Source organism: Lagopus leucura, unplaced genomic scaffold (assembly GCF_019238085.1).
Source record: "Lagopus leucura isolate 7727_CA_CO unplaced genomic scaffold, USGS_WTPT01 Super-Scaffold_100019, whole genome shotgun sequence".
Lineage (NCBI taxonomy): Eukaryota > Metazoa > Chordata > Aves > Galliformes > Phasianidae > Lagopus > Lagopus leucura.
In genome coordinates, this window is record NW_024962273.1 from 4,677,013 (window position 1) to 4,691,024 (window position 14,012).

The following is a 14,012-nucleotide window of genomic DNA, read 5'->3' on the forward strand; positions in this document are numbered from 1 at the left end:
TCTAAAAGTATTTAAGAATGCGTATGAACAAATATATGTGAAAGAAATAATAGTAACCAACGTCTTGTATTTGTGAGAATTGTTAGGGCTAAGAGAAATTGGCTAATTTCCTCTTATATATTGCTACCTGGTGGTGTCCAATTTCCTAATGCAAGTGGTTTTTCTATTTAGGATAATGGTAGCCTCTAAGATCTGTAATATCCAGCCCTTTTCTGACATGTTGTTAAGAAATCCTATAGGGTGTGTTCTATAAAGCCTTTCAGTAATTTGTCTCTCACAGTTGGAACAACTTTTCCTAATTTGTCATCTGAATCTCTACTGCAAGCGTAGTTGATTGCCTTCATCTTTTCACTAGTATAAAAAGTTGTTGAATGTTGAAATAAATCTGTCATGTCTCTTCAATCAGCTTTTTATAAATAAACTAAAACATTTAATTTCTTTTTAAGCTTTAATTATTCTTTTTTGTCACGCTGTTACCCTACAACCTGAGCAGTTCATAAACTGGTATCCAGAGTTAACCAAAGCTCTACAGATCTATTAACTTGCATTAGCAGATATCAGGTTATCATTTCTTTTTTTATCATCATGCAGTTGTTTGTAATGATGTGATAAATAATGTGTTAGAGTTTTGAACAGCAGTAAGGTAGGAGATATAGTAGCTACTTGACTGACATAAGCACTGTTGGGCTGCTTCTAACCCATTTCTGCTTTTAAATTAGATTAAGCTACTTCTAAGTTAGCTTAGACTAAATTAGATTAGGCTAAAATTACTATTCTAAATTCAGATTCTCATCTCCAAAATTGTTACGAGCATGTACCTCATCTCAGTTTTATGTACTGCATAAATCCATCCTTTTTATTCAGACTTTCTACTTTGAAGATAGCAGGAATAGACCAAGATTAAAATCTGTTCAACCTTACTTACAATGTTATAAAATTAATCTAATTACTCTATGGTAGTAGTCAAGTAGTTCTGTGGAGGTAAATTCAAAAGAATCATGACTACTTTCATATCATGTATAGGAATTCTGAACTGCATTGTACATTTGTCATACTGCTTTTTTAGAAGAAACAGTTAATTTTGTGTCTTATCATTTTTAATACTATCAGGTGGAGTATTATTTTTCACTTTTTTGCCAGATAGTAATCATTGTTATTTTGTGAAATAAAGAACGTAGATGTCAAGTGACCAACACAATAACACTGGAGGAGGGCAACAGCAAGCAGTGCTGTCTGAATATGGAGTATAAGATTCAAAATGGAAGATTGTGAAGTGTAATGAGTAGAGGAGAATGCAAAGAAACTGACAATGAGAAAAACAAAGGTTTTACTGAAAGATGTAGAGGAGGAAAATTACTAGGAAAGACCTATGAACTTTTCAAGGCTGTGGAGGAGGAGTTACTGTAGGGAGAGATGGCTTGAGATGACTTTGGGAAGAATAGAGGACATGGTAAGAACATGAGATGCCTTGAATTCATAGGGTGGGGGGAAATGATACTGGTTTTTAGGGATGTATTTAGCAGGGTTATTTCTACTTGTTCCATGCCTACTCAATCTCTTGTTTCACTTTGAGCTCTTTAAAGCATTACTGCTCAAGTGGGTGGATTCAGTTGATACTAAGAACTTAAGAAAAAAGGCATTATAAGAAGTTAAAAACGTACATAAATTCTTTGTGTGATTTTATTTTTTTTATAGCTTTTTTAACCTTTAGTTTTAGGTATCATTGAGTGTGCATTTTTGTTTTCTGAGATAATAGCTATCTTTGGACCCTGAAACACTTCCCTTTCTCACATTCAGGAGGCACTTATAAATATCTGCTTTAAACAAAAAGCTTTTAAATACTAGAAATTAGCTTATGAAGGTAGTCTCAATGCTTAAGTCTCCTACAAAACAAATAATTGGCTGACTAGCACAGCTGGGGCATTTTGTTAAATGTGTTGGATGAGAACATGCATATTTTTGCATGAATGAGGTTAAACCTGCATTACAGCTTTTGCCAGCCAAAAGCAAATCTAAGATGACTCAATGCAAATACTTCCCACCAAAGCAGGTTTCCTGAAATTTAAGAAATCATCAGTCCAAAAATTTCTTGAGCGCAGTATCTCAAGAAAGATGGAAGAGTGTGATTAAAAAAAATGTGTATATATATATATTTTTAAAAAGCTAATTCTCTACTGTACTTGCACATATTTGTAGGAAATGGAAAAGAAGCATTTGAATCAAACTCCCCATATAATTTTTGCTTCAGAACTTCTGATGTACTACTTTACATTATGGAAAATAAAAGATTGCTATTGGGGCACTTAACTAGTGAAATTTACTGTAAAGGCTTTTGGAAGCCAAAAGTGTAAGTTTCAGTAAGGGGAATTAAAGTGCAAATATTTGAGTGAATTTTAAGTAATTACTTCAGGAGAGTCATAGTATTTCATTAAGTCCATCCCTTTCAAATTTTGTTCAAGATTTATATCTTGTGAATATATTCTACTTAAGAACATGTCATAGCCATCATAGAGAAAGATGGATCTTTTATTGTAACATATATCTTCATTAGAGTAACAGAAAGGAGGAAAAACTGATTTGCTCTGTAAATATTTGTATGTATAAAAGATTAAAAAAAAAACAAAAACACAACAGATTAAGAACTCTATTGATGGCAACATCAGTTTACTTTGGGACCCATCTAGTTTGCTTGACACTGGTGTTTTCCAGTAGCTTGCGTTCTACTGCTGTATTATAATAATATGTTAAATCTATGTTCACTTCAAGATAATGACTATAGACACTTCTATGAAACACTTCTGATTGCATGTGAGAATAAACAGCATACATGTAATACATAAAGCTTTGTTTTCCTGAGTCTGTTCATTCTTATCTTTTCAGTGTAGGATATTTGGGACTGACTATTATAAGAGAAAGGGGAGAGCTTCTCATTCTAACTGACATTTCTCCCTGTTTGAGTTTCCATGTGAGTTTTTGCTCTGGTAAAATTATGTTCTGTTGTTTGAAACATTCACTGTCATATAATCCTGAAATTTCAATTCTAACTGCCGTTCACTGAAAGTGAGAGCAGCCTTGCTTTTACAGGAGCATATTTTTTTTATTGTTCTTGTTTCACTGTATTTGTATTCAGTTGTCATTCTCTGTGGAGGATGGCCCCTTACCCATTAAAAGAAGGCAAAAACAACAAATGCAAACTATTATGTTAATCTTTCACTAGAAAATAATTCCGCTATAAGAAATTAATCTGCTACAGTGCTGTGGAAGACAATAGAGCTGCAGTTAGGGATGCTACATTTCGTGGAAATCTTTACAAAATCTCTGCAACACAGAATTACTAATAGCCTGTAGTGGTATAGGTACTCAGGTGCATTTAATAACCAGTAAGATCAGAGTTTTATTGTAGTTATTTCACACTATCATGCTTACTGCCCCCACAAAGTCATATTCAGTCTCAGTTTCTTGCTGGGAAGATCTCATCTGAACTGGGAAAGCTAGACAGAAAGACATGTCAGTTCATGTTATGCAACAGTTGGCAGTTGTACTAACCTTGCAGTTAAGTCTTGGCTATCACCAACCAGTGCCTGGGAATCCAGAGACATTGTTTCCAGTGGATCCTCATTCTTTCCCATTCTTGATAGATAGGCCTCAATAACTAAATAGTTTATATGCAGAAGCACAGTGCAAAGTCTCCTTATTCATTGGAGGGATAAGTACCTGTCACCCTGTCGCTTCTGTTCTGCTTGAGAGTTCAAAATGCGGGTTGAGATATGATAATAAACATGAGCACACACACACACTGGTAAGCAGTATGTTAGCCATCTATTATTCTTCACCTATGACAATCCCTGGCTTTGAGGTTTCCTGTGCTTTAAGTGTCATAACTGCTTTACATTTCCAAATATTGATGATCTGCACAAAAGCGCTTTTTGTTTTTTTGTTTCTTTTTCAAGAGTGAAGAAAATAATCAGAATGCTGCTTTGGCAAAACTGAAGTCTTGGAAGAAATTTCATCTATTATAGTTATTCCATGTAAAAGAGAATTATTTCTCTGACATGTTCTAAGAATGTGTTGTTTATACTTCTTACAAAGTTTTTTGTTTCCTAAACTCACATTAACAGAATGTGAAACACTACTCTTGTGGAAGGCAGATGGGAATAGAAGATAAAAGAAGAGAGGAAGAAAAGATGAAGTTAAGAATAGAAAATAATTGGCATGATTTGGAATACCTAACTGAAATTATGAGGGTCTATTCTATCTGTATGTAGTTCTACTCAGCATAGAAAAAAAAAAAAAAAAGGTTTTTTTTATTACTTAGAGAATTGGGTTGTCAACACTGATGTGGGTTATTCCTCAGAGTATGAGTACAAGTTGGTTTTCTTCTGTTCATCCAAGAGGAAAGTACTATTAATACAAAAACATGATACAAAATATAATTTTCCATGTAATGTTACTGAAGGCTTTTTCTGAAGCTTACTTGCAGTCTGATTTCCTGTGTTTGTCTCTTTTCTCCAAGGGAGATGCATTAGCAAAGCGTGGCTATGTGATGGCGATATTGATTGTGAGGATCAGTCTGATGAGGATAATTGCGAGGGCTATATGTGTGGACCACCAAAATACCCTTGTGCTAATGATACCTCCATCTGCCTACAGCCTGAGAAGCTCTGCAATGGGAGAAGAGATTGTCCTGATGGATCTGATGAAGGCGATCTTTGTGGTATTTCTTAGACACATTTTTCTCTTTCTTTATCTGTTGTAATACTTTCTTTCAAATAAAAGTTCTCGTGTTAACCTTAAGATACCATTTAAAAAGTTCCGTATGTGAGGATGTTTTTAAATTAAATCACACTGTTTTTCTACTTGAGTGAACTATCTGTTGGTTGGTTTGTTTTTGTTTTGTTTTGTTTGTTTTGTTTTTGTTTTTTTTCAAATAAGGGAAAATGTAGCTCCTTAGGTAAGTCTTTATTTTCCTGGAGATAAACAATATAGGGATCTATAATATCTATTAAAGTACTGAAAGTAATGTGCAGTTCTCTCAAATTACAAAGGCTTGGGTTAAAGGAATCCTCTCAGTAGCTGTGTAAGAGATCACAAAGGAATGAATTTGTATGTCTGAAGGAGTTTACGTGTCTCCTTGATGGTAACAGCATGTATAAAGATATCTTGATTTTTACTACTGCTATTATTACTATTATTTTTAATTCTTGTACACATTTCTTCAGTAATGGGTTGCCTATGATATAGGTGCATGAGACTGAGCGTTGAAGCCTTCCCAAACCCAGAAGTTCAAGTAGTTGGAGGCAAGGAAAGTATTTGTGTGCATATTTCTATGTGCATCAACTTTTTAGCACTTGGTCACCTCTGGAGTTGGGATATTGGTCTAAAATAGTCTTTGGGCTAACTCTTTATGGATACTTCTTAAGTCAATGAAATATACATGAAAGTCTGGGAAAATATATACATATATTGTACATGTGTCATGCTAAAATTTTGAAAGTTTGCAGTAAAGATACTATGCTAAATATAGGAATTCTATAGCTTTAAAATAAATACATTAAGCTGTTTAGCAGATTTAAAACTGTTTGCTCTTCCTAGAGGCTTTTCCTGCATTTTAGTAGCCCTTGTCTTTCAGAAGTATACAGTATAACAAACAATCCTTGCAGCCCTTAATGCCCTTGTTTTTCCACGCTCTTTCAGATGAGTGTTCGCTTAACAATGGTGGATGTAGTCATCAGTGTTCTGTGGTTCCTGGAGGAAGAATTGTGTGCTCGTGCCCCGTAGGATTCAATCTCAGTGTAGACAACAAAACTTGTGAAATTATGGATTATTGCACCAAGCACCTTAAGTGTAGTCAAGTATGTGAACAACATAAAAATAGTGTGAAATGCTCATGTTATGAAGGCTGGAAGCTCAGTAAGGATGGAGAAAATTGTATTAGTACTGGTAAGCTGAAATTCAGTTGACTTTAACACATCCAGATATTAATAGATATTAATTTAGTGTGAGAGGGTTTGTTTGTTTTCATCTGATTTTTAATTTGAATATAGGCTTTACTTGCGCTGGTTCATCAAGTTACTGCTTTTGGGCACTACTGGACATTGGGTATCTCATGACATATCTCTCTATGCATCTCCAGAACCTTTCCCAACTTTCAGGATATTTGTTTTCATTTCTTTGGGCCTCTCTCCTGAGTTACCCAGACTGTGAAGTCCATGGACAGAAATACAGTTCTAGGAGTGATCAGCCTCTTGTTGGTGATCCCATGTCTTTCTATAAATTGGACTTGTGTTGTTTTGGTTTTGGGTGTGTTTTTGTGTTTTTGTGGTTTTTGTTTTTTGTTTGTTTGTTTGTTTGTTTTTGGTTTGTTTGTTTTTTTTTTTTTTTTTTCAAATAAGGGAAATCATAGCTTCCTGTGTGCTGGCTTTTGTTTAGTTCAGGTGTTATCCAAATTTACTGGTAGCCCGTATCAGCTGTAGATCATAGCAAACTTGTACTTCAGAGTTTGGAATGTTAATTGCAAATATATGCACATGCAAAAGCAATTATCTTCTGTCAGTTAGCACTCACAGAATAAGCTATTTTTTAACCTTTAATATTCTGGTACTTGATTTTGTCATCAATAAACCGGTTCAGTTTACTAACCAAAGGAAATCCAGCATTAGCCAAAGCAGGAGAGGAGAATACATTCCTTTCATTGCTCAGTATTCTGTTCTGAAGCATGTCTCAGAAACTGTTAGGGGTGTCTGTTAAGCTCAATGTGAATGTGTGTGAAATGAAAACATGTATGTGAGATAGACGCTGTCATAACATCAGTACTTTCCTGCACAAAGCTGAAAATAACATAGATGTTCAGAGTATCACTTTAAGACTGTTATGTACTAATTCCTTGATAGTATCTTATCCATACTGGGTCAAAATGTCTTCACAACTATTATAATTTATTTTATAATATTTGGATATTTTATAATTGAACAGCTTTTATGATTAAGATATTTCTCATTTATTACAGATAACTCAGTGTTTCCTCAGGTGAATTATAGGTAAAATAATTAAATCACTAAGTTAGAAATAAAAGGCCAAGTTTCTCAGTTCAAATCACCTGGAATAATTTACTCGTTAGCAGTCATCTTAACTATCTATATTTCAGAAAATATGGCAAATTCTAATCCATTTGCTTTGACCTTGCTTGACCTAATTTGTACAATGTTGTAGAGTTATGTGACAATTTTAATGAAGTCTCTATTGCATGTAGTAAAAAATATTTATCTTTTCCAAAACGGTGAACAAAGAAAATTTAGTATTGTATCCTTGCATTAAAGGGCTTTTAGCAAATGCTTACAAATTGAGCGTTTTGCTGAAGAGAAATTTTCTTAATATTTTTAAGAACTTGTTTATATTAATCCAGTGGGAACATCGTTTAACGAATGGCATCCAAATCAAGTTTTTGTCACAATAATTGTTATTATAGTATGTAAGTAATTGCTACTACAAAATGAAATTAGATATCTATTTTGCTGAGCTATCACTGAGCTATGCTGATAGTAGACTCCCACATCACTGATGTGTTACTGTGGCCTGTATGTCCAAAATATTATTATTCTTAGTTAAAGTTCTTATTTTGTTAGGCTGCTTTAATGTTTTTGACCCTTGATCAGTCAAATTTATTTTATCACTGTCATTTCTGAATATTCAGAAAACACATTTTTACTGGGTTATAGGAACGAAGGGATAAAAACATTATAAAAAGATGTTAACAGTGTTATAGAGAAAGGCTAGTAACGAACATTGGTAATTTATGCTTTCTTTAATCTAATATTTGAAACCTAAGGGGAGTGAAAAAAACGCAATACAAATGAAATATACTCTCTGTACTGAAAAGTAAGAAAATTGAGACTAAAGCTATTTAGCTTTTCTTAGGCCCATGAGATATTTCTGCTTAATATTTACTGGCTGTTGGTAAGAATCTAAAGTTACAAATTGATTTTTACAGATTTTGTCAGACAATTTAACGTTAAATATATGATCTGAGACTGGAGATGTCAGCTAGTATAAAGAAAAGTGATACTGTTCTTTATAAACCATGAAGATTACATCCTAATGCCATCAAAGCAGCAAGAAAATAATTCCGTATAAATAAGACACATGATTTTAGAGTCAATAATAATTTTAGTTTATTTCATTTAAAGGTATGGTGAATACTCCAAAGGATAGAATCTCTGATATACTAATTGTTGATTGTACAAATCGCATTTTGGTAAACCAGTCAAGGGATCCCAATTTTGATCTCATTTGTGGATTTGTGAGCCTCGAAATGACCATTGCGCTTAACATCTCTCTTCACGAGATCTTATGTGAATGTTAAATAAAGGCTTATAGTTTTGTCTACTACAACTAGAGATGAAATAGAAATTCTGGAGGTAAACAGTCCCCAGTAACGCCAAATGCCATCAGTAATACCAGTTGGTATAATTCTTACAATAGCCGCGTTTGTTTTATCTCTTGAACCTCTTGAACTGGTAGAAAATATGCATTGTTAAAGCAGTAACCAGAAATCCTTCTTCCAGGAGGAGAAAAACACATTCAGAATAAAATTATTACTTTGCCCTTTGCTAATTTTTAACTCTTGAGTTTATATAGACTGTGTATATATGCAAGTGTACACTTTTGTAGTACACTGCAGTAACATCTAAAGTCAGTATACAGTACTGCACTTTTTCAAAATGTTTTACAAACCATTTCAATAAGTACCCATCAAATCTAAAATAAAATATGAAGGAAAAAAAAATAGATCTATTTTGATCTGTGTTTTAGCTTTTCAATTAATGACTCTTGCAATGTCTTTCTTTTTCCCCCGTTTTTCTTTAGTTCTGCTTCTCTTCCATTCTGGAGGATCTTAAGTGCTATAGTGTGTTTTTTTTTTTTTTTTCCATATTTCATGTTTTCAAGTAGTTTGATTTTTTTATTGTTCTGGCACATGTATTGTTACATTACAGACTTCTCAAAGAACATTTCATTCATTTCAAAAATTGTATTGATTGAGCTAAAAGTATATTACAGAACTCCATTATTCAAATAGAAAGTCAATATAAATTATTTCCATATTGTTAGTTTCTGTTGGAACATCCTTCAGAATAAGTTGTACTGATATATTGCACTTGAACTCTTTCACATCATGATAGGAAGGAAAAAAATGTTCTTGAAATATATTTAAATTTCATTATTATGTTCTGTTTTTCAGAACTTGGTGTAATAAAAGTTTAAAACACACAGTTCAGGTTTCATTTAAAAAGTGACTTTACAGATTTTCTAAGCAGTGGGAACTCAGCTATGTATGTATATTTTAATTTTGTTTCATTTTATTTTTTATACTACTGGGTACATACTTGGAGAAAAGAATGATCTGATTGTTTTCTTGATTGGTTTTAGCTGGTTTAATTCTGTTAGGATTTCCAACAGTCTTGCAATATTAAAAGGAAGAAGGAGAAAAAGAAAGATCTAATCTTTTCAATTTTTTTTCTCATTGTTTTATTACTACATCTGTTTGCTTGAAATCTTCCCCTCATCTAAAGTCTGTAATAATTACAATGAAAACAATTTTATAATAAAGTTAACCTATGGAGTGATTGTTTATATATGTTTATGTGTATAATATAATGTATAATATATAGGCTTACAAGCACAAATTGAACATCATTTGAATAGCAAAGGAAGAAGTAGTTCAGTAGTAATTGAGTTTTGTGGCATGGTGTATCAGTAAGTGTATAAAATGCTTATTTCCTTGCTTAGTAGTTTGCAGTGATGCTTTTTAATCACTTAATTTTAACTGGGAAAAGCTTGAATTTATTTTAGTACTTTTTTTTTTTTTTTCAATTAAATTTCTTTTAGAATGATGTAGAATTTAATCATTTTTTTTCTGAGTCTTTTGAGAAAACAGTTTATTTTATACCTTGAGACTTAAAGATCTAGTTATGGAAAAATTTGTGGTGTAACTATAAAACATATTTCAGTAGTTGAGTGTGATATTCCCAATTGTAATGTTTGGTATCTCTTGTACTGATCAAAGATATTGTTAGATATGGTAGAGAAGTGAGATGTTTATGGGACTAAAATTTGAAAGGCGCTCTATCAGGAAGTGAATTGTTTTAATACTCTGTTGTTCTTATTTCAATTGTCATTTATAGCTATGTATAACAATCTTTTCTTTATTATTCTTTTGAAATGTGTTATATTCTGCTTCCAGATCCATTTGAAGCTTTCATAATTTTTTCTATTCGACATGAGATCAGAAAAATTGATCTTCACAAACGTGACTACAGCCTTTTAGTTCCTGGTTTAAGAAATACAATAGCACTTGATTTTCATTTCAGTCAGAGTTTACTGTACTGGACAGATGTGGTGGAGGACAAAATTTACAGAGGCAAGCTTTCTGATAATGGAGGTATGGATTTAATCTTTAATTTCTTAAGACTGAAAACAATTGCAGTTCCAGAATACTGGTTATGCTAAATTGTTAATGAGGTAGCATTCACAAAAACAGCTAAAAGGATGTATGTCTTGGCGCACTGCTAGAAATATTTGGTTACAAAAGTTTCATTTTGCGGTAGTCTATTAGTGGAAGGGAGAAAAAAAAAAAAAAAAAAAAAAAAACAAAGGGCTGGTATTTCTTCCTGATGCCATGAGAACAAAACTTTTTATTTCTTCTTGCTTGATTGGGGAAAAAATGAAAGATCTGCATGAATTTTTTCTAGTATGTGCATTAGAAAACAGAGCATGAGTACATCCTTCAGAGGTGCTGCAAAATTGGTCCCTGGTAACAGGGCATGGGTATGTCAGAAGTAGGACTCCGTGTGAGATCTGTCCTACATAGAAATTTCCACGGCTTTAATTAGTAAACTGTCAAAGAATGAAATTGTTCTGTTTCCTATAGAATGAAGTTTATTTAAGCAGTGCAAGAAGTATGGTTATTTACAGTAGTCTGTCACATTTGCAAAGACAAAATGTCACTTGGAATGAAAGATTATGGCCAGCCATCAGATTAATCAAGAATTCAGTCCAAGAGCACATGATGCACTTGTATGTCTATGTACACCATATCAGACTATATATTAGTTTTTTAAGACTCTTTCTCTTTTTAAGGTGTAAGTGCCATTGAGGTGGTAGTACAACATGGCCTTGCGACACCTGAAGGTCTTACTGTAGACTGGATTGCAGGAAACATATACTGGATAGACAGCAATCTGGACCAAATAGAAGTTGCAAAGCTAGATGGTACTTTGAGAACAACGTTAATAGCAGGAGCTATGGAACATCCAAGAGCTATTGCTTTGGATCCCAGATATGGGTAATTGGAAAAGGATTATTTTTTTCAAGTTGAGAAATATTTTAAATACAGAATTTTAAATGCAAGATTATTTGATTACCATTCTCCTGTGAGTTATAGTATCTAACTTATAGTTTTTGAAAGCCTATTATAAGTGAAATTCCACCTATTACAATATACTATGGACACTGTAAGTGTTCAGAAAAAGTTAATCAGGAGATACTATTTGTTTACGAAACATCTTCTTGCTGTGTGGCATTTTTCTTTCGATTTTTTTTTAATGTGGATGGTGGTAACTGGCCCATTTTATGCCCTTATGTCACATACAGGGTATACTACTGTTCACAAGCACTAAATGGAAAGTCATTTTCATTTAATTTAAAATGAATAATTGTACCTTCTTTCCAACTTTTGTTGTTGTTGTTTTTAAAGCATTTAAAATTCTCCTACATGCTTTGAATATGTTCTTATATCTGTTTTATTTTTTTCTCGCTAGAATTCTATTTTGGACAGACTGGGATGCAAATTTTCCTCGCATTGAGTCCGCTTCTATGAGCGGAGCGGAAAGAAAGATCATATATAAAGATATGGATACCGGAGCCTGGCCTAATGGCCTCACGGTGGATCATTTTGAGAAAAGAATAGTATGGACAGATGCCAGGTAAAGTTATAACTGTATTCTTGGTTATCTATTTATAAATCCTTATTTCAATGTGAACTACACTGAAAGTGTAATGTGGCTACGTATATTATGTGCCTAAAGAGTTTTGTGTGCAATTGGATCTTATGTTCATTCCTTTCATTGCGTTGTTATTGTAAATAATTTGTGTTTCAGTTCTTTGTCCTTTGCAGTCTTTGGTGGATAGCTACTGACTATGAGAGTTTGTCAATATATGAGTGTATGGAAGTACATTTCATACATAGTGGATGAATACATTTATTTGGGTTTAAATACAAGAGTCTCCATGAGAAATTCTACCTCGGTTCCTGAGACAGAAGGGATCTTTAAATGAGCTAATGTCAGGCCCTGAGTGGGTCAGCAGATCGTAATGGCTATGGCCAAACTTGGCAGGAACCTACCTCTGCAAGTTTTGCTTCTGCCCATGTGCCCATGTCAGCCCAACCACAGCACTGCCTGACAGCAGAGCCTGTTTATCCAGACCTTAATCCACAACTGATCTTGTCACCTGTCTCACCACCAGAAATTTTTCTGATGATCTGAACTCTTGGTTGATCATAATTGCCACCACTGGGTCCTGTTGTGTTTGCCTTGCTCTGGGGTGGTGGGATGTGGCCTGGAGAGCGAGTCCTCTGCCCTGCCAGCTGTGGTATATGTGGCCCAATGATTTCCTGTGACTTAAAAAGCAGTTGACTGTTAGTGCTCCCAGACACTAATACGCAGAAGACTTAAGCAATTCAATGTTTTGTTTTTTTCTTTTAAGTTCATCTGAATGTAAAATTCTCTGCTTCTTTATCATATTATGGAATTAAATTTGAATTTTTCAAACACTGTACAAGCAACATTTCACATCCTACTTAAAAAATTAATAGCACAAACTAAATCAGGTCTGAAGTTGATGATAGATAGCTCTCTAAACAATTTTTGTCTTCTCAGTGTAAAGATAAGATCTTAAAACATTTTACTCCAGTGTCGTAATGGTTCTGTAGTGGTGTTATTTTTATTTTCATGTAATCTGAAGTTTGGGTTTATCTTGTAGATCAGATGCTATTTATTCTGCATTATATGATGGAACCGGCATGATAGAGATTATACGGGGTCACGAATACCTTTCTCACCCCTTTGCTGTTTCTTTGTATGGGAGTGAAGTATATTGGACAGATTGGCGGACCAATACACTTGCAAAAGCCAATAAATGGACTGGACAGAATGTCAGCGTCATACAAAAAACAAGTGCTCAGCCCTTTGATCTTCAGATATATCACCCAAGTCGTCAGCCACAAGGTGACATTTTTATAGAACAGTTAATCGTTATTTGTATGAGAGGGAAAATTTTATTCATATGTATATGCATCTGTATATTGATTTGCCTTTAACTGTTTATTTTTATTTGAATGTTATTTTTAGCATGAGTGTTACTTGAGTGGATATAGACTCTTTATTCAAGCTAGAAACATGAGATCAAGATCGGTGTCTTGAATATTGCCCATTTGGAATCTTGTTCTAGATCTGATAAAAATGAAGTGAAGAGCAATACGTACTTTAAAAGCCTCCAAGTTAATATTGTTTTAAACTGAAGGAGTTCATCTGACAAAAGCAAACATGAGTGTTAGTTGTCCTGTGCTTCTAAAGGAAGATGAATTCTTCTGTGAAGTAAAATGTGTATGCAATTTCAGATACTAAATATACTATCTGAATGTTAAAAAGGATAGTGACTTAAATTGTAGATGCCCCCTCCTTGGAGGCAACCAAGGCCAGGCTGGATGGGTCTCTGGGCAGCCTGGTCTACTGTTAGAAATGGAGGTTGGTGGTCCTGCATGTGGTGGGGGGTCGGATCTTCATGATCCTTGAAGTTTCTTCCAACCCACACCATCCTATGATTCGATGCTTAATTTCCATGTAGATATAGGAAAGTAAAAATACCACTGGAGGATTAACAACAGTTCGCCACAGAATATTCTGTGGTTCTCTGGCTAAATTTCTATACCTGTTCCAGAAATCTGGTGGCAATAGAAA

The 14,012-nt window shown here is 33.8% G+C and overlaps 1 protein-coding gene across 1 annotated transcript in view; it reads left to right on the forward strand.

Annotated features, from left to right (window-relative positions):
* Positions 1–14,012, forward strand: part of LRP1B (LDL receptor related protein 1B) — a 590,048-nt gene that overhangs the window by 410,699 nt on the left and 165,337 nt on the right. The window contains exons 23-28 of the mRNA XM_042877971.1: positions 4,514–4,714; positions 5,695–5,940; positions 10,238–10,435; positions 11,134–11,338; positions 11,814–11,978; positions 13,036–13,280. Coding sequence (XP_042733905.1) covers positions 4,514–4,714; positions 5,695–5,940; positions 10,238–10,435; positions 11,134–11,338; positions 11,814–11,978; positions 13,036–13,280 — 1,260 coding nt within the window. The remainder of the gene's footprint in view (positions 1–4,513; positions 4,715–5,694; positions 5,941–10,237; positions 10,436–11,133; positions 11,339–11,813; positions 11,979–13,035; positions 13,281–14,012) is intronic.